The sequence below is a fragment of the Corella eumyota genome, chromosome 7 (genome assembly GCF_963082875.1).
Source record: "Corella eumyota chromosome 7, kaCorEumy4.1, whole genome shotgun sequence".
NCBI lineage: Eukaryota > Metazoa > Chordata > Ascidiacea > Phlebobranchia > Corellidae > Corella > Corella eumyota.
Window position 1 is genome coordinate 1,232,039 of NC_137496.1, and position 23,247 is coordinate 1,255,285.

Below are 23,247 nucleotides of genomic sequence, written 5' to 3' on the forward strand. Positions count from 1 at the left end.
CATAGGTATTTAGATATCATGTAATGCTTAATTAATTAACTGATTTAATTACACAATCTCTACACAATGTCAGAATCAGATGAGCAGTGGACAAAGTTAGGTTCCGATCTGCTCCCTTATCGATGTTCACTATGTGGTAGTAGCAAACGTTTTCAAAGTTTAATTGCATTGAGGATGCATTCTTCAGTTATGCATGCAATACCTCTTTCACCTGTACAAGAACATCAAAACAATTCAATTGGAATCAGGAGTAATGAAAATAATGTTAAAAAAGTTGAAGTAGTAGATGCAGATGACAAGGTACATACATAGTTTATCATAATTACCACTAATTAAAATGCTTCGGTTATTGAAATTTTCTTGTTTATGTAACTAACTTTTTATACTTTTTTAAATTTTGTTGAGGATGAGCTAAGTATTAGCAAGAAGCTGCAGGAAAGTCTCTTGAAATCAACCAGAATTGAACAAATATTTCAGAAATATTCAGGAAAAATGGACGATATTCTACATAAATATGACAAGTCAGCTGTTGTTCGTTGCTTTATGAAATAAAAATAAGTGTTTAAATTAATTGTTTTGAAGTTCTTAGTCTAAGGATTTAAACACATTTTAATCTGTTATTTACTGTGTCATTTTGAAGTAAAAATTTAATTTTGATTTTATAGGGAAGCAAGCAAGTTGCAAGAACGAGTCAATTATGCAAAACAACTGGAGAAGATAAACATACAACAGCAAGAACTTTATCAGTTACAAGCATCTTGGAGAGCTGTCCACGGTATGTCACAACTTGTACAAGATACTGAAGATATCATAAATAAAAGGTAAATCATAAATAGAATAATTTCTGATGTGGTAAAACTAATGTTTTTGTATTGAAACTTACTATTTGTTTTTTGTTGTGGAATTTTAAATCAATATTTTGATTTTATTTGAATAAGCCTTTGTTGTGTTATGAGATTAAGTTACTCCCTTTGTTAAACTTTGTACACTCATAATATTGGTATATAAACATAGTAAAATACCCCACACTGAATTTATATTTGGGTAATTTAGATTCAAAATTGAATATATTTTAGGTTAGAAGAAAATGGGCGTTCACTACCGAGAGCAAAGGAAACTCATGTAAAAATATCTTTTTTGTTAATATTTCATTGAGATTTATATAATGTTTACTTGTAATATAATTTTAGATAGAAATGTAAAGTCAAAATAATTTTTTTTGTGATTCTGTAATTGAAACCTGATTTAAAATCTTAATGTAACTGTTTTCAATAATTTAAATATTTTTAGAATACTTCAGCACCTCAATTAAACAACACCTCATCCAATGAAGAAATTTTGTATGAGCAAGTAGAAAACAGTGTCCACCTCGCTGCTAAATATAAAGCTTTGGCATTGGAGGCAGAAGAAAAACTCAAAGAGAAGGAAATGTAAGTTTTGCTAATTTTTTTTACTTAGTCAGTAGTCTACCCGACAGTCGACATTTTAATTGCCATATTATGGTTTCAATTCTTAACTAATCTTTGCCCATAATAATTCACACACAAAAAGCAGTTTTATTATTTTAGGCCTATAAATTGGACATACATATCGTCCTTTAAGTTTTATCACATATAGATTTCTTTATAAATAATAAATTCTAACACTACAATAATTTCTTTAGTGAAGAACAGAACTTAAAGAAATGTATGGAAGTTGTTGTTGAAAAGGAAAGTGTGGCAAAGAAGAAACTAGCGAGTTTTATGGAAGATCTTTTGAATCGAACTGAAAAAGCTGAAAGTCAACTTGAGGTTCCATGTTTTATTCATGTTGTTTTACAATGATGTACCATGCCACTTCAAATGTACTTGAAAACTACTCATAATCAATAATTTATTATTTACAAATGCAATTCAGTCTACTAGCAACCTAATCATAGTTAAAATTTGTATTTATGATTTTTTTTTTATCTTTTAGTTATATCAAAGTCAAACCCCTTCTCCAAAATCTAAATCATTTAATCGACTTGTAAAGAAGTTAAATAAAAATGGTCGACAAAGATCAAAGGTAAATTATAAACTACACATTTTTGGTCCAGAATTTGTTATTTTTCCTATGATATAATTACAAATAAATACCCAATTTGTTAAAAATTTTATTTGATTTTTTTGTTGTTTTTAGACTGCAGATTCGTATATGATTCCATCATCGAAAAATACAAACAAATTGGGTCATTCTAGTAAAGGAAAATTCACTAAAACAAAGTGAGATTTAACCTGTAATAAATGTTTGCTAGTGTAGATTTAAATAAATATAATATACTGTAGTCAAGGTATCATATATAGAAGTTATCTATTCAAAGTCTTTATTCAGTAAATGTAATGGGAAAATTGTTGGTAGTTTTTGTTTGTATATATCTTATCCTCGATGTGGGAAGGTCGAATGCGCGACTTAAAAATAGAGTAACATCAGTTACTCCGACCCAGTCTCGAGTTGCCTGTGTCAGTTTGGGATATTATAGATTATAATTGCCCGCTAATTATGCTGCTGATTAAGTGCTGGCTCAGCAGAAGTTTTTGCTGTTTATAGCGCCTTACTCAAGGGCGCTACAGTATGAGAGCAGTTGGGATTGAACCCACGACCTCAAGGTGGTGTATCAAGTGTTTTACCACTACACATCACTGCCGGTCAAGTTTTAAATTTTTGATTATTTTTAGACTTTATGATGATCCTTATGTTAAGAAAATCCTGGAACCACCAAGCAGTTTAGAATTACCTCGAAAATTTCCTCCTGCCAAAAATCACCACAAAAAACAACTTAAAGGAATTGACACAAGTGATTTAATGGAAGGACATTTGTTGATGCCTTTTTCAAATCAATTTGGACGCAGTAATGTAAAAAATTAAAATTTTGTGTTTTGGTAGTAATAGCATTTTGGCAAACCTTTATTTTTAGTTGCTTTATTTTTCAGAGTGAAGTAACTACTGATCGTCATATTGCGCTGTTCTGTGTGTTTGCTCGTTTATCCTCAATTGATGTGCTCCGCTGCTCCCTCGTGTGTCGAGAGTGGAGGGACATCTCAAGACATCCCCAATTGTGGAGCAGAATAAACTTCACCAACTTAAGAGTCTCGTCTGAAGTAAGTTTAAAAATTAAATTTAAAATATTTTAAATTTTTTTGGCTGGAAAGAAAGTAATTGCAAGATGGGGTTTAATAGTTTTAAAAGTTTTAAGGGGTGATCAGCTTACTGTTTGGTGAGTACTTCTTTTAGTAGTTTCTTGAAGTGAAAATTAACTTTTTGTTTTTTTTTATTTTAAGTTAAAAAGTTTTTTTCTTTTTTTGAATAAAAATGTTTTATTTTGTAGTTTTTTATGTCAATATCAAGATGGTGTAGTGCCACATGTTACTTGTCACTTAAAAACATCAGCTTACAAGGAGATAAAGATGGTATGCCAGGTATAAATATTGATATTTGCTCACTGTTAATTACAGTGGAAAAATGCATGAATGGTTTTTATGGATATTTATTTATTAAAGGATTATTAGAAAAGGGTTTGGAGGAAATTTTAAAATCTTGCGGAGAAAATTTATTGGTTTTGGCAATCGATAATTGTGATCAGGTTTTAACAAACAGATCTATTTGGTTGGTTAGTTGTTATAACAGGTAAGCAGTATATATAAAGATTTACAAATTAAAGCATTTTGTAGTACTTGTAAAATTCATATATTTGTTGTTTTATGTAGAAAAATTCGAATGATTGTTTACCGAAGTGCAATGGATCCTTTATGCAATGAAGTAGTCTGGGCTCTTGGTTCTAACTGCAGAGATATTGTTACTTTGGAAGTTGCTCCACTTTACCCATGGTAATTATATAACTTATGCACTAAAAATAAGAGCCCATAGTCCTGCTAATATTAAGCTTAATAAAGAATAACTTGAGCTTGTTAATACCAAGCTAATACTACCAGATTATTAACATACCATAATAACCGAGTTTTTAAGATAAGATAATGGAAGTTACTCTTTAACAATTGGATTGGTCAAAGTATATATAAAATATGTATTTTTTAGTTCTGTAAAGTTATTTGACAACAATATAGCAAGATTATTAAGCTGGTGTTGGCCTAACCTACAAGCTCTTAGTTTTGGAGGAAAGTTAGTTGATGGAGCTGGAATGTTAGCTGTTGGTAAGTTGGCAACAATCTGTAAAAAATGTTGATAATTTTTCTTTTACTTTAATTTGATGTTTTGTATTTAAAGCTCTCAATTGCCACCACTTAAAAGTTCTTGAGCTTGACCATGCTAAAGGAATTACAGAAGAAACTGCAATTTCGATTTGCAAACATGGATTTATTGGTGAATCTCAAAATTTAAATGTTATTTTACCCAAAACCATTTTATTATTAGTATGACAATGTATTTTGATCTAACTGTAAACAACTTTGTTAATTTTTTTAGAACTACACAGTCTTATATTTACCCACACCCCAATCCAAGCTTGTACGGTTCGAAAATTCCTTCAGAAGTTAAAAGCTTTAAGATTGTTGCATGTGGTCATTAAACAAACAGACTTTTTCCCTGCTTCAAGAAAAGGAAAAGTGAATCCTGAATACGAAAAAATAGCCAAAGAACTAAAAGTATTAATTGTTAGAAGTTTTTAAATACAATTACAGGTAAATAACACTTGCTACACTACACATAAGGTCGTGGGTTCAATCCCTACTGAAATCATGCTGTAGCGCCCTTGAGTATTGTGCTATAAACGGTACGAACTTTTGCTGAGCCAGCACTTAAACAGCAGCATAATTAACGAGCAATTGTAATCTATAATATCCCAAACTGCTACAGGCAACTCGAGACTGGGTCGAAGTAACTGATTTTACTCTATGTTTAAGTTGCGCATTCAACTTTCCCACATCGAGGATAAAGATATATACAAAAAATAAATAAAATACTACCCTTTACCGTCTAAAATACCATTTAAAATGCCTTTATTTTATAGAACCTCCAGCAAAATGGAAGATACAAGAATATCCTTGATATAAAATGTCTATAAAATTTAAATCACACAAGTTAATGTAAAGTTGAATACTTAGTTAGCGGGGTTGTAGTATTAGTTTGCACTTTATCTTACCTATTTATCGGATCAAATACCTTTTTAACTGCACAATTTTTCTATATTAACTTCAATGTTAGTACCTTGTATTTATTTAATACTGTCAATACTGTAGCAATAATATAACTAAACCACAAGAGAGATATTATTTTTTATTTATTGGTGCAATTTTAAATTTGGGTTTTATTTTTATTGCAATTTTTGATACTTTTAACTGTCTTCTTTTTTGTTTAATGTTATGTCTGTATTGATAGTTTTCCAACTGTAGTCACTGTAGTTATTGTGTTAGTATTAATAGGGTGAAGTTTTATATTTTTATTGTATTATCCTTTACACATCATAATCTTAATACATTATGTTCTTTTAGGTATTAGGTTTTAGGAATTAATTTTTTTAAATTGAATTTAAAAATGAAATTTTGGAAGCCTGGAGCAAAATTTCCGGACCAAGATGTCCAATCTGAAAGTCAATCAGAAACCTCAATTGGTGGGGATTATTTCACACTTTTATCTAAAGAAAAACAACAGAAAAGATTACCAATTTACCAATACAAGAATCACATTCTGTATTTGTTAGAAAACCATCAGACTTTGATCATAGTTGGGGAAACAGGCTCTGGTAAAAGTACTCAAATTCCCCAATATTTGGTTGATGCTGGCTGGACACAAAAGGGAAAATCTTCTGTTGTTATAACCCAGCCTCGAAGAATGGCAGTAATTTCTCTTTCTAGGCATGTTAGTGAAGAAAGGTCTGTCACCTTAGGTGATGAAGTGGGCTATAATATTCGATTTGACGAGTGTTACAGCGAAGAAAAAACAGTAATAAAATATGTAACTGATGGGATTTTGCTGCGTGAAATGATGACCGACCCTCTTTTAAAATCATACAGTGTAATAATGTTGGATGAAGCTCATGAGCGGAGTATTAATATTGACTTGTGCCTTGGTTTGTTAAAAAAGATTCAACTTAAAAGACAGGATTTGAGAATTATAATTTCTTCTGCAACTATTGATGCTGAATTGTTTAAAAACTTTTTTAACAATGCTGCAATCCTTTCTGTAGAAGGTCGAAACTACCCAGTTGATTTATTCTACACAAAAAACCCAATCGCTGATTACTTAAAGCACACTGTGGACACAATTTTGGACATTCATTATTCACAAGACTCTGGTGATATTCTTGCATTTGTAACTAGCCAAGATGAGGTTAAAACTGTCGTGTCTTCACTCATAGAAGATCTAAGAACCAACAAAAGAAAGGGAAAGTACCTTAAGGTGCTTCCCCTATACAGTATGCTTCCGGTATCTGAACAAATGCTTGTAATGGAACGAAGTGGTAAAAACACTCGGAAAGTTGTCGTAGCAACCAATGTAGCTGAAACCTCGATCACAATCGAAGGAGTTGGATTTGTTGTTGACTGTGGGTTCGTAAAACTTACAACTTTTAATCCTAAAACTGCAGTGGAAGCACTGGTTGTCACAAAAACATCACAAGCTTCATCTGAGCAGAGGTCAGGACGTGCAGGAAGATGCAGGTAATTATGATGTCATATTGTTATGTATTTACCCAATGTACTAACACAGGGTCCCACTTCTTCTTATACATTTAAGCTAACAAGTATAATTTGACAATATAAAAAGAGGATTAGTTGCTTTCTTAAGTTTAAGTTATTGTAACCTACTTGATCTGGAGCCATTTCAACTTGGATTTGTTTTATTCCTTAGAAATGGGAAAGCCTACAGACTCTACACAGAAGAAGCATTCGCTACACTACCAGAATCCACCATTCCTGAAATTCAAAGAAGCAATTTAATGTCAGTTATCCTCCAACTAAAGTCCTTGGGAGTCGACAACGTTCTCCGTTTTGACTTTATTTCTCCACCTCCGGCTGAATGCATGGTCAGAGGAGTTGAGATCTTGTATGCTCTTGGAGCAATTGATGACAACGGAAGACTGACCTCTCCTCTCGGAAGACAAATGGCTGAGTTTCCACTGGAGCCAATGTTTATTAAAATGTTGCTTTCAGCAGATAAGTATGGTTGTGTGAAGGAAGTATTAACAATCGTAGCTATGCTCCAGGTACGCAATGTGTTCGTGTTACCTCACAACCAAAGAGCTAAAGCAAAGATCGAACACAGAAAGTTTGCAGTCTCAGAAGGAGACCACGTGACTCTTCTCAACGTTTTTAATTCGTTTTTAAACGAAGGTAACAAGACCAAACGTTGGTGCGAGAAGTTTTATTTGAACTACCTCGGTCTTCAGCATGCGGTCAAGGTGCGTCATCACTTAGCACAACATTGCGCGCGATTGGAATTAACCACTACGTCATCGACACGTGATCTGACAATGATTCAGAAGTGCATTGTCGAAGGGTTTTTCATGAATGCTGCGAAGTTACATCACGACGGGTCGTACCGTAGTCTACATTCCGGGACCAAACTCACAATCCATCCTTCTTCGTGTTTATCAACAGAAGCTCCACCTAAATGGATATTATACAACGATGTGTTACAAACATCGCAGTTGTTTATGAGGCAAATAACAGCAATTAACCCCGAATGGTTGTATGAGATTGCACCTCATTTTTATAATTATGGATCAGAAAGATCACTTGCTGCAAAACGAGTTAAATACGAATAAAAAAACTGTAAAATTTGTTAATTTAGTTTGAAATACTAAGCAGCCAGATTTTATCGTTTATATTTGCAGATGACAATAAAATTTACAAACATTTGCCGGCAGAGTGGTGTAGTGGTAAGAACACTTGCTACACCACACATAAGGTCGTGGGTTCAATCCCCACTGATCTCATGCTGTAGCACCTTTGAGTAAGGCGCTATAAATGGTATGAACTCCTACTGAGCAAGCACTTAATCAGCAGCATAATTATCGAGCAATTATAATCTATAATATCCCAAACTGCCACAGGCAACTCGAGACTGAGTCGGAGTAACTGATGTTAGGCTATGTTTAAGTCGCTCATTCGACTTTCCCACATCGAAGATAAAAATAATACAAAAAAAAAATTAATCTGTAGCCTCATGACTTTCTTAAAACTTTTAGTTTAATCATATGGCTTAATTAAATGTATTTCCTTTTGATTTTTTAGATGGTAGGTCGTTGTTTAGGTAACATCATTGCTTGTTTTGTTAAATTAAGTTGAATAATTTAATTTAACGTGATGTCCAAAAGCAGAGAACGAAACCAAATATTTAATTTCTGGCTCGTTTGATTGGATCAGATTTATCAAGTTGTATATAATATAAAAGGTAGGTTTAGTATTTTTATTTTTGGTTTAAAATTTTCGTATGTTTTATTTGTTAAAGATTATTACGTTAAAATATTTGTTATATTTAAAAAAATTATGCTTTGTCATTCTGTGTTAATACTTTCATCTATAATTAATTAAAAGTTTCCCTATTAGCAATGACATATTAAATCACATAGCACGTATTTGTTAATAATAAATGAGTTATTTTGAATGTGACGCAAAAACATTTATCGATTAGTTCAATACATGGTAAAAACTACTCTAACCTCGATATTTTTAACAGATGCAACTTCCGACGTGGTAAATTAGGAAGCGATGATTAATTAGATTAAAAAAAACAACAAAAAAATTGTTGCGTGGAAAAAATTATAAATAAATATCTACACATTTACAATTTTTTTTTTAATGTTTCTATAAACTATTTATTTATTTAAGATGCTTTAAGTAGGCTATACGACACCTAAAAAATTTTGTTTACAAAAATTTGCATTAAAAATTTATTTGCAAATTTTTTTTTAATATTCGCGCCAAGGTTGTAAGATATGTAGATCCTTTCGATGGTTAGTCGACAAAATCAAAAATGAATATTTGGGTGAAAAGGGCAAAAAGTCACATTGTTCTAAAGTCAAGCATATGTTACTAAATTATAAATGGCCTCATGACCTATTTTGTTTTTTAATCGGTCGTTAACAAGTCTTTGCCCACTTGCCTAAAACCAGTTCGATCCAGTTCTGTTATTGTATAACTGGTAGCATGACGACATATTTTGTCATGGCTTTTTGTGTTACACAGGGTAGTTTATTTTTACCTAAAATGCAACAATTTTAAGGTTTTAGGCAATATTTTTTAACAGAAAATTTACACGCATTTTTCGCTTGCGAATTTTTATCAGGTTTCGTCATAACTACCCTTTCTATCGGTAAAATATTTGACGTCAAACTACCCTTTGCATTACTTGGAGGCGTGTAGATGTCACGTGATTTTTCTTGACAAAGCTTTTTAAAACGTACGTAATTTCAGTGCCAGAAAACGTAGTTTTATTTTTAAACCATAATCGAATGAGTTAGCATTATTTATTGGCAGTATGTTACTGATTTTAGTTATTAACAAAGGAAGAAAAGTTAGAATTCGTTTAAAACAGCACGCAAACGTTTTTATGTAAGAGCAGCAGATGGTATAAACAATTTTTTTCTCGTTTACAGATTGAAAAGTAATTAACAGTTTGATACGTACAGTACGTATAACTACCGACTGCCTGGACGGATATATTATCTAGCACAGCGCAATATCCTAATACTATTACTCAAGCAAAGAAAATCGAATGAAGCAAAGTTATATTCATTATGAACTGCCATCAAATTTCTGAAAAACACCGTCAAGAAAAGAATTTTAAAGTTGGAGTTATTGACATTAAATTAATGTTGGTTTATTTCTATTTCTGCGGATTCAAGCACGCAGCTACAACCTAGCAAACTTCAAAGACAATCAAAAAAACATAAACTATAAAAAACATTTTTTATCAAATTTTTACTGCCATAATTTTTCAAGAAAAAAAATCTTCAAGCCTAGAAAGAAAAATATGGATCTCGCAATTGTAAGTTTATAAATATTTAAAAATATAAGAAATAGTTTATTTGGTAAAACTAAGAACCAAGGGCCTTCATTGATTGTTCGATGTTTTTATAAATCCTCATCAGGTCTTAAATTTGCCTTTTATTCCAACCCAATCAACGTCCAACGCTCAAGGAGACTTCACTTGACCAAGTGTGGTCTATACATCATGACCCTTTTTTTCATTTCAAGATCTCAAATCCGCTGGTGAAATCATTCCTGGCCGGAAGTCTCAGTGGAACATGCTCCATCGTTCTCTTTCAACCTCTTGATCTTGTCAAAACCAGGATTCAAACTGCAACAACGGTCTCCATGCCAGCTTTTTCATCTCAAAAGTAAGCACATTGTTTTTATTTTGTTTATCTTAATGTATTAGGATTTTGCTCAGGTATTTGTAAAAGGATTAAGAGGCCTTATATATTTGGTGTGTTTTGAGCATAGTTCAAAATCGATGTCGGTATTATTAATATGGTACCTATAAAATATACAGGATCGAATGTATATTAATTTGTTATCCTAAACTAAAATGAACATATCCAGTTACGAGTTGACTTTGTAAGGTTGTGATATTGTTAATTAAAATGCCCGATTTCATTTTAGTGGAGTCATCACAGTAAAATCTAACATGTGGAATGTAGGAAGGTCCGTTGTTTTAAACGAATCTGTTACTGGCCTATGGAGAGGCTTTGTTCCAGTAAGTTAAAATTGTTTTTCTGTGTGTAAATTGCGGTTACAAACTTTGTCCATGAAGTGTTTTTTCAAAAAAACAAACACTATTCTGGTCTTTACCGGTTTTACAAACAGTCAGCTTGTTATTTAAGGTTTAACAAATAGTAAATATTTACCTTTTTGCAAAAGTTGTTCTTTGTAATGGGACTTCTGAAATGGTCAAAGTAACAAGCATAGTACTTAAGTCCACTTAGTATTAGTACATATGTTGTTACAGGCTAAATTAGTTGGATAATAATGTGTGACACACCCCTATTTGCCTGAACCCAATGCCAGAGTTCACCTTGTTTACCAAGTAAATTGAAGTGATATTAGACCAGGGTTCAAGTAAACTTAATTTTGTTTTTCAGTCTTTTTTACGCTGTGTTCCTGGTGTTGGAATGTACTTCATGACCCTGCATGGCATTAAGGAAAAATATTATAAGTAAGTTAAACTTTAAGTCTTATGTCCTATTATCTTATGACTAAAGCATCTTATAGTTATGTCCTTACGGTTTTATTTTCTGGTAACTTTTTATATTTCTCACTAGGGATAAGAAACTTTCTTCATTGGAATCAGTGGCTGTTGGTGCCAGTGCAAGAACATTTACTACTGCTTGCATGCTTCCCATGACGGTCATTAAAACTAGATACGAGGTTTGTTATCTTGTTTATATCATTTTATAAACAGTTTATATAGTGCCTCTTTTTTATCAATTAAAAAAATTTTCGAAATTTTTTAGAGTGGCATTTTCAACTATCAATCCATCAAAGATGCCCTTGTTAACATTCATCGAAATGAAGGGGCCAGAGGGTTTTATCGAGGCATATCTGCTACCTTGCTGCGCGATGCCCCATTTTCAGGCCTCTATCTTATGGTGTATTCCAATATGAAGGATTATACCAAAGGACAGGAGATTTTAAATGGTAAATTTTTAATATTTAAATTTGTTTTTAAAATTGCGCGAGTAATAACAGTTCTTAATTTGTTATTATTTCCTGTGATACAGACTCTGCAAATACATTTCTGTGCGGGGTTTTTGCCGGTTGTTTTGCGTCTTTAATAACTCAACCAGCAGATGTTATTAAAACAAAGATGCAAGTAAACAAGACATCACAAACTATGGCCCAGATTGTATCTATAATATACAAGGTATAAGACTCGAGTTTTGTGAAGTTAAATCAGGTTTTTGAACAGTATAAAACTGTATTTTTTTGTATATAGGAGCAAGGTATGAAAGGATTTCTAAGAGGTATAACACCAAGGTTAACACGTCGTACGCTTATGGCTTCAATGGCTTGGACAGTTTACGAACATGTAAGTATTATTTACATTGAAAGATTTAAAATAACGTTTAATTGTCAATTAATAACTTATTTTATTTAACAGGTCGGAAAAAAATTAAAGCTGTAGATTATTACCTTTTTCTAAAGGAAAATGCAGCTTATGTTTTGTGTCAAAACAAAAAATTTAGTTGTATTAGTGACACCATTTAACTGGTGTTATTTGTTATGCCAAAATATATTGGCAATGCTTCTTTTAAAGGAAACAGAGCCTCCTGTTTTCTAAGAAATTAGGTTGGCTGTTTATATATTTGGTACATACTAAGTCGCCTTATTCAGAGTAGGGCCATATGTTGCACTACACACTTTTACAATCCCTTTTTATATTTCCTTAACTCATTATTTTTATACATACAAAAAATATATCTTAGAAATAATTTACTTCTTTGTATGCAACCAAATTTTTAGTTTTATTTTGTAGATATTTGTTTTTAGTCCGTAGCCAACTTAAAAACTGGGTGTAATATATACATGCCTAGTGGTGTGCAATGTCTTTAGGGTATATTACAGGCACTGTTAATTTTTTGTCTTTGTTCAACCTGCTATTGTCATAGAATATTTTAAATATAACTATTGACAACAAATTTTTGTTTATTTTTTTACCACGGACAACAACAACTAACGAAAAAATACAGGCTCATGCAAAATTAGTCCATACACTATACACATAAATCGAGATTTAAAATAACAAAGATAAGACGTTTATTCTTTGATTATTTCCGTTATTCTGTCTTTGTGTTTTCTCTGAATGTGTTGCTTCTTGTCGTCGGTTCGGTAGAAATTTTTCTCACAAAACTCGCATGAATATTGTCTCACCCCGGTGTGTAATTTCAGATGTCGATAAAGATTTGAAGTATGCGCAAAAACTTTACCACATTCCGAACAAACATGATTCTTTTTCTTTGTTTCCAATATAGCTAGTTTAGTTTTGGTGCTTTTTTTAAGTTGTTTATTGATGTGTCTACCCATGTGTCTTTGAAGTTCATCGCTACGGTAGAAGGTCTTCGGACATTCCTCGCATTTGTAAATTCTTTGGCTAGTTCCTTCATGAATTTTTAAATGTCGTCTAAAATTCGATATACTGACAATCGTCTGGCCACAAATATTGCACAGATATCCTTGTTTTCTTCTTTTAGGTTTTAAAAACTTACCATCAGAACTCAGTTTAACAATGGTTTTTCTTGGCGGATTGGGCCGAATTGGCAATGCTTTTTCATCAACTGTTTCTATAGTGCTTTGTTCTAGGTCATCAAATTCTACCGAAACATTGTTAATTTCAATTCCATCTTGTTCATCGTTTAATTCTATAAATTCGATCCCCTCGACATTAGAATCACCAAATGTTTCATTTGTTGTCCAACAGGTTTTAGCACTTTGCATTTTATTCGATTTTAAATGCTCGGCAAACTGCATCCTTATTGATGCAAGCTCCTCTTTTAAATCCCTATGCATTCCTTTTATTTCTTCCAAAATTAAAATCCCGATCATTTCAGTTGACATATGTTCCTCCATGCTAATTAACAGTTTAACTTATTTTAACTTAAATTTTAAGAACCTGCTAAAACCAAAACATTATTTATATACAATAGAACAACATTATTACACAACTATGTACAAATTATATATTTTACGGTAAAACAAATAAAAACCCAATGGTACGAATTAGAAATATATATACACACACATGAAAGTTTGGAGAAATTTTGCATTTTTTTTTAGATTTAAAAATTGTGGGCGAAGTTAGTTATTACTTGCATTTACGTCTTGTTCATATTGTCTAATTTCTTCTGCTTTCCGTTTATGCTTCTTTGTTAACATGTGTCGTGTTTTGTCCTCTTTGCGACGGAAATCTAAATTGCAAACCTCACAACTAAATGGTCTTTCATTGGTATGACAGGTCATGTGACGAATCAAATTCCCGTGCTGTGCAAACACCGAACCACATGTACTACACATAAAAGCTTTGCTGCTTTCACGTTTTCTTTTCTCACCGGGTGATTTTAGCTCCTTTAAATGAACTTTTGAGTGTTTTCCAAGCTCGTGTCTATCTCGGAAAGACTTATAACATTGGGAACAGGAAAACGGTTTCTCATTAGTGTGTATTCTCATGTGTCTGTTCAGGTTTCCCTTGTTTCGAAGAACAATGCCACAAACCGAGCACTTATATAACTCATTGCTCGTTAAAGCAACCTCTCGACTAGATGTTATGATATCGGTGAACAATTGTTCATCATCTTTAATGCCTCTTGATTGAGCTGCTTCTTCAGTGTGGGTAAGCATATGAGCTTGCAGGTCCAAAACATTGTTGAAGAGCCCTTTACAAATACCACAGAAACGAAGTTTTGTTTTATCATTTGTTGTCACTGTTTTTATAGAATCATCATGGTCTTGATTTTTAAATTGAATCTCATCTGTGTTATCAACCTGAACCGTTATGTTTTGAGGCATATGGTTACTTGTATATTCATGATCCATTATAACGTTTTCACTTACAGTCTCATGCTCATAAACCAACGGCTCAGGGGCAGTATAATTATTACGTATGTCAGGTAACTCTACAAACTGCTCCCTGTCGTTTACTGGATTTTGTTGGGTTGACTTTAAATGTTCAGCAAACTGCTCCCTCATCGCAGCAAGTTCCTGTCTCAACTCCTTGCGCATTCCCTTAATTTCCTCTAATATTAGAATACCAATCATTTCTGGAGACATTTTCTCATCCATTTTTCTTACAAATTGTAATCTTAGTAAAAAAATAAGCTTGAAAATTAATGCTTGGCTGTCAGGCTGGACAAGGCGAGAACTGAGCGGGAAAAAATCTGACATCCTGTCTTTATTATTCGTTTATCCTCAATATTAAAAAAGCTGATATAGAACTTTATTTGAATAATGTATTAGATAGGACATTTGTTTATACCCTGTTAATGAAAAAAATACTATATATAATCTAAACATCTTAAATATCAAGTTTTTTTGGGTTTCGTGGACATAAAAACTTGTGAAGTTATTCTCTGATGAAGGCACTGTCGAGTGATGACACTATCCGATAAAATTACTTTCAAATGATGTCATTCTCCTATGATGTCACTATCCAATGATGCCACGAACTAATAACTTATGTTTTAATAAGTGCAAAGCCAATATTATTGCAAACAAGAACTACCATCTTAACTTCAATTCAAATGTTATCGACCATACGTAATGCATTTAATTTCTTTATGGTCATATTTTCAAATAATTGTGTATTTTATTGTTATTTGCCTTTTTTAAACTTTTAAACCTTAATACAGTTTATACGTAAACAAATAAAACTATACTAATTAATGACATCTTTAAAGATATACAAGTAATATATTTAGTAGAAAAATCAAATGGCTAATATTCATTATTTAGCAAACAAGAACATTGTTTTAAATATAAGCTAATATAATTGTAGCATAACTAAAAAAATAATTCTTTTTTATTCAGTAAAAATTTTTTTTATAGTAGCAAGCAATTATTTGAAAACAAAAAATATAGTAAGGATTTGTTTAATAATTTTTAAAAATATATTGAGAATTTTTTTAATTGATGTAATATATTGTTGTAACCTTTTTAAAAAAAATTCTATTAACATATATCATATCAAATATATTTAATCAAATAAGTTATTCAGTCATAATTTTTATACGAATTATATGATCCCATGTTAATAAATTTTTTTTTTAATTAAGTTAGTGATCGTACTAACAAAACTATTTGTTTTTTTTAGCTTCTCAATATTAGTTAGGCCAATGCGCGTCTAATAAAATATAAAATTTTAGGTTTTGAGACTTCATCAATTTTTAATAAAAGTGTCATAACTTTTATGAATATTAATATTTTCAAAAAATATTTTGTAAACACGTTTATTGGACCCGTGCAGTTCCAACAGAACAATTATTTTTCGATTTAAAATTTTTTAATTTTTTTAAAAAAATTTGTATTCAATAGCATTGGCCAAAAATATCACGTGACCTAATTAAACCCAGAATAAAAATTTGCTGTAACTTTTGTTTTACTGAAAATTTTTGCGAAATGTTTTATCTTGAATGTTAGTTAGGTCAATGCGCGTCTAATAAAATATAAAATTTTAGGTTTTGAGACTTCATCAATTTTTAATAAAAGTGTCATAACTTTTATGAATATCAATATTTTCAAAAAATATTTTGTAAACACGTTTATTGGACCCGTGCGGTTCCAACAGAACAATTATTTTTTGATTTAAATTTTTTTAATGTTTTTCAAAAAATTTGTATTCAATAGCATTGGCCAAAAATATCACGTGACCTAATTAAACCCAGAATAAAAATTTGCTGTAACTTTTGTTTTACTGAAAATTTTTGCGAAATGTTTTATCTTGAATGTTAGTTAGGCCAATGCGCGTCTAATAAAATATAAAATTTTAGGTTTTGAGACTTCATCAATTTTTAATAAAAGTGTCATAACTTTTATGAATATTAATATTTTCAAAAAATATTTTGTAAACACGTTTATTGGACCCGTGCAGTTCCAACAGAACAATTATTTTTCGATTTAAAATTTTTTAATTTTTTTTAAAAAATTTGTATTCAATAGCATTGGCCAAAAATATCACGTGACCTAATTAAACCCAGAATAAAAATTTGCTGTAACTTTTGTTTTACTGAAAATTTTTGCGAAATGTTTTATCTTAAATGTTAGTTAGGTCAATGCGCGTCTAATAAAATATAAAATTTTAGGTTTTGAGACTTCATCAATTTTTAATAAAAGTGTCATAACTTTTATGAATATCAATATTTTCAAAAAATATTTTGTAAACACGTTTATTGGACCCGTGCAGTTCCAACAGAACAATTATTTTTCGATTTAAAATTTTTTAATTTTTTTTAAAAAATTTGTATTCAATAGCATTGGCCAAAAATATCACGTGACCTAATTAAACCCAGAATAAAAATTTGCTGTAACTTTTGTTTTACTGAAAATTTTTGCGAAATGTTTTATCTTGAATGTTAGTTAGGTCAATGCGCGTCTAATAAAATATAAAATTTTAGGTTTTGAGACTTCATCAATTTTTAATAAAAGTGTCATAACTTTTATGAATATTAATATTTAAAAAAAATATTTTGTAAACACGTTTATTGGACCCGTGCAGTCCCAGCAGAACAATTATTTTTCGATTTAAAATTTTTAATTTTTTTCAAAAAATTTGTATTCAATAGCATTGGCCAAAAATATCACGTGACCTAATTAAACCCAGAATAAAAATTTGCTGTAACTTTTGTTTTACTGAAAATTTTTGCGAAATGTTTTATCTTGAATGTTAGTTAGGTCAATGCGCGTCTAATAAAATATAAAATTTTAGGTTTTGAGACGTCATCAATTTTTAATAAAAGTGTCATAACTTTTATGAATATTAATATTTAAAAAAAATATTTTGTAAACACGTTTATTGGACCCGTGCGGTCCCAGCAGAACAATTATTTTTCGATTTAAAATTTTTAATTTTTTTCAAAAAATTTGTATTCAATAGCATTGGCCAAAAATATCACGTGACCTAATTAAACCCAGAATAAAAACTTGCTGTAACTTTTGTTTTACTGAAAATTTTTGCGAAATGTTTTATCTTGAATGTTAGTTAGGTCAATGCGCGTCTAATAAAATATAAAATTTTAGGTTTTGAGACTTCATCAATTTTTAATAAAAGTGTCATAACTTTTATGAATATTATTATTTTCAAAAAATATTTTGTAAACACGTTTATTGGACCCGTGCAGTTCCAACAGAACAATTATTTTTCGATTTAAAATTTTTTAATTTTTTTCAAAAAATTTGTATTCAATATCATTGGCCAAAAATATCACGTGACCTAATTAAACCCAGAATAAAAATTTGCTGTAACTTTTGTTTTACTGAAAATTTTTGCGAAATGTTTTATCTTGAATGTTAGTTAGGTCAATGCGCGTCTAATAAAATATAAAATTATAGGTTTTGAGACTTCATCAATATTTAATAAAAGTGTCATAACTTTTATGAATATTAATATTTAATAAAAATATTTTGTAAACATGTTTATTGGACCCGTGCGGTCCCAGCAGAACAATTATTTTTCGATTTAAAATTTTTAATTTTTTTCAAAAAATTTGTATTCAATAGCATTGGCCAAAAATATCACGTGACCTAATTAAACCCAGAATAAAAATTTGCTGTAACTTTTGTTTTACTGAAAATTTTTGCGAAATGTTTTATCTTGAATGTTAGTTAGGTCAATGCGCGGCTAATAAAATATAAAATTTTAGGTTTTGAGACTTCATCAATTTTTAATAAAAGTGTCATAACTTTTATGAATATTAATATTTTCAAAAAATATTTTGTAAACACGTTTATTGGACCCGTGCAGTTCCAACAGAACAATTATTTTTCGATTTAAAATTTTTTAATTTTTTTAAAAAAATTTGTATTCAATATCATTGTCCAAAAATATCACGTGACCTAATTAAACCCAGAATAAAAATTTGCTGTAACTTTTGTTTTACTGAAAATTTTTGCAAAATGTTTTATCTTGAATGTTAGTTAGGTCAATGCGCGTCTAATAAAATATAAAATTTTAGGTTTTGAGACTTCATCAATTTTTAATAAAAGTGTCATAACTTTTATGAATATTAATATTTTCAAAAAATATTTTGTAAACACGTTTATTGGACCCGTGCAGTCCCAGCAGAACAATTATTTTTCGATTTAAATTTTTTAATTTTTTTCAAAAAATTTGTATTCAATAGCATTGGCCAAAAATATCACGTGACCTAATTAAACCCAGAATAAAAATTTGCTGTAACTTTTGTTTTACTGAAAGTTTTTGCGAAATGTTTTATCTTAAATGTTAGTTAGGTCAATGCGCGTCTAATAAAATATAAAATTTTAGTTTTGAGACTTCATCAATTTTTAATAAAAGTGTCATAACTTTTATGAATATTAATATTTAAAAAAAATATTTTGTAAACACGTTTATTGGACCCGTGCGGTCCCAGCAGAACAATTATTTTTCGATTTAAAATTTTTAATTTTTTTCAAAAAATTTGTATTAAATAGCATTGGCCAAAAATATCACGTGACCTAATTAAACCCAGAATAAAAATTTGCTGTAACTTTTGTTTTACTGAAAATTTTTGCGAAATGTTTTATCTTGAATGTTAGTTAGGTCAATGCGCGTCTAATAAAATATAAAATTTTAGGTTTTGAGACGTCATCAATTTTTAATAAAAGTGTCATAACTTTTATGAATATTAATATTTAAAAAAAATATTTTGTAAACACGTTTATTGGACCCGTGCGGTCCCAGCAGAACAATTATTTTTCGATTTAAAATTTTTAATTTTTTTCAAAAAATTTGTATTCAATAGCATTGGCCAAAAATATCACGTGACCTAATTAAACCCAGAATAAAAACTTGCTGTAACTTTTGTTTTACTGAAAATTTTTGCGAAATGTTTTATCTTGAATGTTAGTTAGGTCAATGCGCGTCTAATAAAATATAAAATTTTAGGTTTTGAGACTTCATCAATTTTTAATAAAAGTGTCATAACTTTTATGAATATTATTATTTTCAAAAAATATTTTGTAAACACGTTTATTGGACCCGTGCAGTTCCAACAGAACAATTATTTTTCGATTTAAAATTTTTTAATTTTTTTCAAAAAATTTGTATTCAATATCATTGGCCAAAAATATCACGTGACCTAATTAAACCCAGAATAAAAATTTGCTGTAACTTTTGTTTTACTGAAAATTTTTGCGAAATGTTTTATCTTGAATGTTAGTTAGGTCAATGCGCGTCTAATAAAATATAAAATTATAGGTTTTGAGACTTCATCAATATTTAATAAAAGTGTCATAACTTTTATGAATATTAATATTTAATAAAAATATTTTGTAAACACGTTTATTGGACCCGTGCGGTCCCAGCAGAACAATTATTTTTCGATTTAAAATTTTTAATTTTTTTCAAAAAATTTGTATTCAATAGCATTGGCCAAAAATATCACGTGACCTAATTAAACCCAGAATAAAAATTTGCTGTAACTTTTGTTTTACTGAAAATTTTTGCGAAATGTTTTATCTTGAATGTTAGTTAGGTCAATGCGCGGCTAATAAAATATAAAATTTTAGGTTTTGAGACTTCATCAATTTTTAATAAAAGTGTCATAACTTTTATGAATATTAATATTTTCAAAAAATATTTTGTAAACACGTTTATTGGACCCGTGCAGTTCCAACAGAACAATTATTTTTCGATTTAAAATTTTTTAATTTTTTTAAAAAAATTTGTATTCAATATCATTGTCCAAAAATATCACGTGACCTAATTAAACCCAGAATAAAAATTTGCTGTAACTTTTGTTTTACTGAAAATTTTTGCAAAATGTTTCATCTTGAATGTTAGTTAGGTCAATGCGCGTCTAATAAAATATAAAATTTTAGGTTTTGAGACTTCATCAATTTTTAATAAAAGTGTCATAACTTTTATGAATATTAATATTTTCAAAAAATATTTTGTAAACACGTTTATTGGACCCGTGCAGTCCCAGCAGAACAATTATTTTTCGATTTAAATTTTTTAATTTTTTTCAAAAAATTTGTATTCAATAGCATTGGCCAAAAATATCACGTGACCTAATTAAACCCAGAATAAAAATTTGCTGTAACTTTTGTTTTACTGAAAGTTTTTGCGAAATGTTTTATCTTAAATGTTAGTTAGGTCAATGCGCGTCTAATAAAATATAAAATTTTAGTTTTGAGACTTCATCAATTTTTAATAAAAGTGTCATAACTTTTATGAATATTAATATTTAAAAAAAATATTTTGTAAACACGTTTATTGGACCCGTGCGGTCCCAGCAGAACAATTATTTTTCGATTTAAAATTTTTAATTTTTTTCAAAAAATTTGTATTAAATAGCATTGGCCAAAAATATCACGTGACCTAATTAAACCCAGAATAAAAATTTGCTGTAACTTTTGTTTTACTGAAAATTTTTGCGAAATGTTTTATCTTAAATGTTAGTTAGGCCAATGCGCGTCTAATAAAATATAAAATTTTAGGTTTTGAGACTTCATCAATTTTTAATAAAAGTGTCATAACTTTTATGAATATTAATATTTTCAAAAAATATTTTGTAAACACGTTTATTGGACCCGTGCGGTTCCAACAGAACAATTATATTTTGATTTAAAATTTTTCAATTTTTTTTTAAAAATTTGTATTCAATAGCATTGGCCAAAAATATCACTTGACCTAATTAAACCCAGAATAAAAATTTGCTGTAACTTTTGTTTTACTGAAAATTTTTGCGAAATGTTTTATCTTGAATGTTAGTTAGGTCAATGCGCGTCTAATAAAATATAAAATTTTAGGTTTTGAGACTTCATCAATTTTTAATAAAAGTGTTATAACTTTTATGAACATTAATATTTTCAAAAAATATTTTGTAAACACGTTTATTGGACCCGTGCAGTTCCAACAGAACAATTATTTTTCGATTTAAAATTTTTCAATTTTTTTAAAAAAATTTGTATTCAATAGCATTGGCCAAAAATATCACGTGACCTAATTAAACCCAGAATAAAAATTTGCTGTAACTTTTGTTTTACTGAAAATTTTTGCGAAATGTTTTATCTTGAATGTTAGTTAGGTCAATGCGCGTCTAATAAAATATAAAATTTTAGGTTTTGAGACTTCATCAATTTTTAATAAAAGTGTCATAACTTTTATGAATATTAATATTTTCAAAAAATATTTTGTAAACACGTTTATTGGACCCGTGCGGTCCCAGCAGAACAATTATTTTTTGATTTAAAATTTTTAATTTTTTTCAAAAAATTTGTATTCAATAGCATTGGCCAAAAATATCACGTGACCTAATTAAACCCAGAATAAAAATTTGCTGTAACTTTTGTTTTACTGAAAATTTTTGCGAAATGTTTTATCTTGAATGTTAGTTAGGTCAATGCGCGTCTAATAAAATATAAAATTTTAGGTTTTGAGACTTCATCAATTTTTAATAAAAGTGTCATAACTTTTATGTATATTAATATTTTTAAAAAATATTTTGTAAACACGTTTATTGGACCCGTGCGATTCCAGCAGAACAATTATTTTTCGATTTAAAATTTTTTAATTTTTTAAAAAAAATTTGTATTCAATATCATTGTCCAAAAATATCACGTGACCTAATTAAACCCAGAATAAAAATTTGCTGTAACTTTTGTTTTACTGAAAATTTTTGCGAAATGTTTTATCTTAAATGTTAGTTAGGTCAATGCGCGTCTAATAAAATATAAAATTTTAGTTTTGAGACTTCATCAATTTTTAATAAAAGTGTCATAACTTTTATGAATATTAATATTTAAAAAAAATAGTTTGTAAACACGTTTATTGGACCCGTGCGGTCCCAGCAGAACAATTATTTTTCGATTTGAAATTTTTAATTTTTTTCAAAAAATTTGTATTCAATAGCATTGGCCAAAAATATCACGTGACCTAATTAAATCCAGAATAAAAATTTGCTGTAACTTTTGTTTTACTGAAAATTTTTGCGAAATGTTTTATCTTAAATGTTAGTTAGGCCAATGCGCGTCTAATAAAATATAAAATTTTAGGTTTTGAGACTTCATCAATTTTTAATAAAAGTGTCATAACTTTTATGAATATTAATATTTAAAAAAAATATTTTGTAAACACGTTTATTGGACCCGTGCGGTCCCAGCAGAACAATTATTTTTTGATTTAAAATTTTTAATTTTTTTCAAAAAATTTGTATTCAATAGCATTGGCCAAAAATATCACGTGACCTAATTAAACCCAGAATAAAAATTTGCTGTAACTTTTGTTTTACTGAAAATTTTTGCGAAATGTTTTATCTTGAATGTTAGTTAGGTCAATGCGCGTCTAATAAAATATAAAATTTTAGGTTTTGAGACTTCATCAATTTTTAATAAAAGTGTCATAACTTTTATGTATATTAATATTTTTAAAAAATATTTTGTAAACACGTTTATTGGACCCGTGCGATTCCAGCAGAACAATTATTTTTCGATTTAAAATTTTTTAATTTTTTTCAAAAAATTTGTATTCAATATCATTGGCCAAAAATATCACGTGACCTAATTAAACCCAGAATAAAAATTTGCTGTAACTTTTGTTTTACTGAAAATTTTTGCGAAA

The 23,247-nt window shown here is 29.5% G+C and overlaps 3 protein-coding genes across 3 annotated transcripts; 2 read left to right on the forward strand and 1 right to left on the reverse strand.

Annotated features, from left to right (window-relative positions):
- On the forward strand, positions 1 to 10,215 carry LOC145760556 (pre-mRNA-splicing factor ATP-dependent RNA helicase DHX16-like). Its single transcript, XM_082574474.1, has 20 exons — positions 1 to 300; positions 406 to 521; positions 666 to 821; positions 1,077 to 1,122; positions 1,291 to 1,430; positions 1,664 to 1,790; positions 1,957 to 2,046; positions 2,161 to 2,243; positions 2,697 to 2,874; positions 2,952 to 3,119; positions 3,347 to 3,437; positions 3,519 to 3,645; positions 3,726 to 3,845; positions 4,054 to 4,169; positions 4,243 to 4,338; positions 4,441 to 4,619; positions 5,626 to 6,632; positions 6,823 to 8,367; positions 9,572 to 9,963; positions 10,067 to 10,215. The coding sequence occupies exons 1-18, from the start codon at positions 67 to 69 to the stop codon at positions 7,736 to 7,738; spliced, it is 3,990 nt and encodes a 1,329-aa protein (XP_082430600.1). The 5' UTR covers positions 1 to 66; the 3' UTR covers positions 7,739 to 8,367; positions 9,572 to 9,963; positions 10,067 to 10,215.
- Positions 9,949 to 12,628, forward strand: LOC145759575 (mitochondrial glycine transporter B-like). Its single transcript, XM_082573425.1, has 9 exons — positions 9,949 to 9,963; positions 10,077 to 10,315; positions 10,581 to 10,674; positions 11,060 to 11,133; positions 11,240 to 11,345; positions 11,432 to 11,615; positions 11,699 to 11,841; positions 11,914 to 12,006; positions 12,079 to 12,628. Exons 1-9 carry the CDS (start codon positions 9,949 to 9,951, stop codon positions 12,100 to 12,102), a joined length of 972 nt encoding a protein of 323 aa, XP_082429551.1. The 3' UTR covers positions 12,103 to 12,628.
- Positions 12,629 to 13,587: 959 nt separating this feature from the next.
- LOC145760557 (uncharacterized) lies at positions 13,588 to 14,803 on the reverse strand. The gene has a single exon (XM_082574476.1). The coding sequence runs from the start codon at positions 14,751 to 14,753 to the stop codon at positions 13,773 to 13,775; it is 981 nt and encodes a 326-aa protein (XP_082430602.1). The 5' UTR covers positions 14,754 to 14,803; the 3' UTR covers positions 13,588 to 13,772.
- Between the last annotated feature and the right edge of the window lie 8,444 nt (positions 14,804 to 23,247).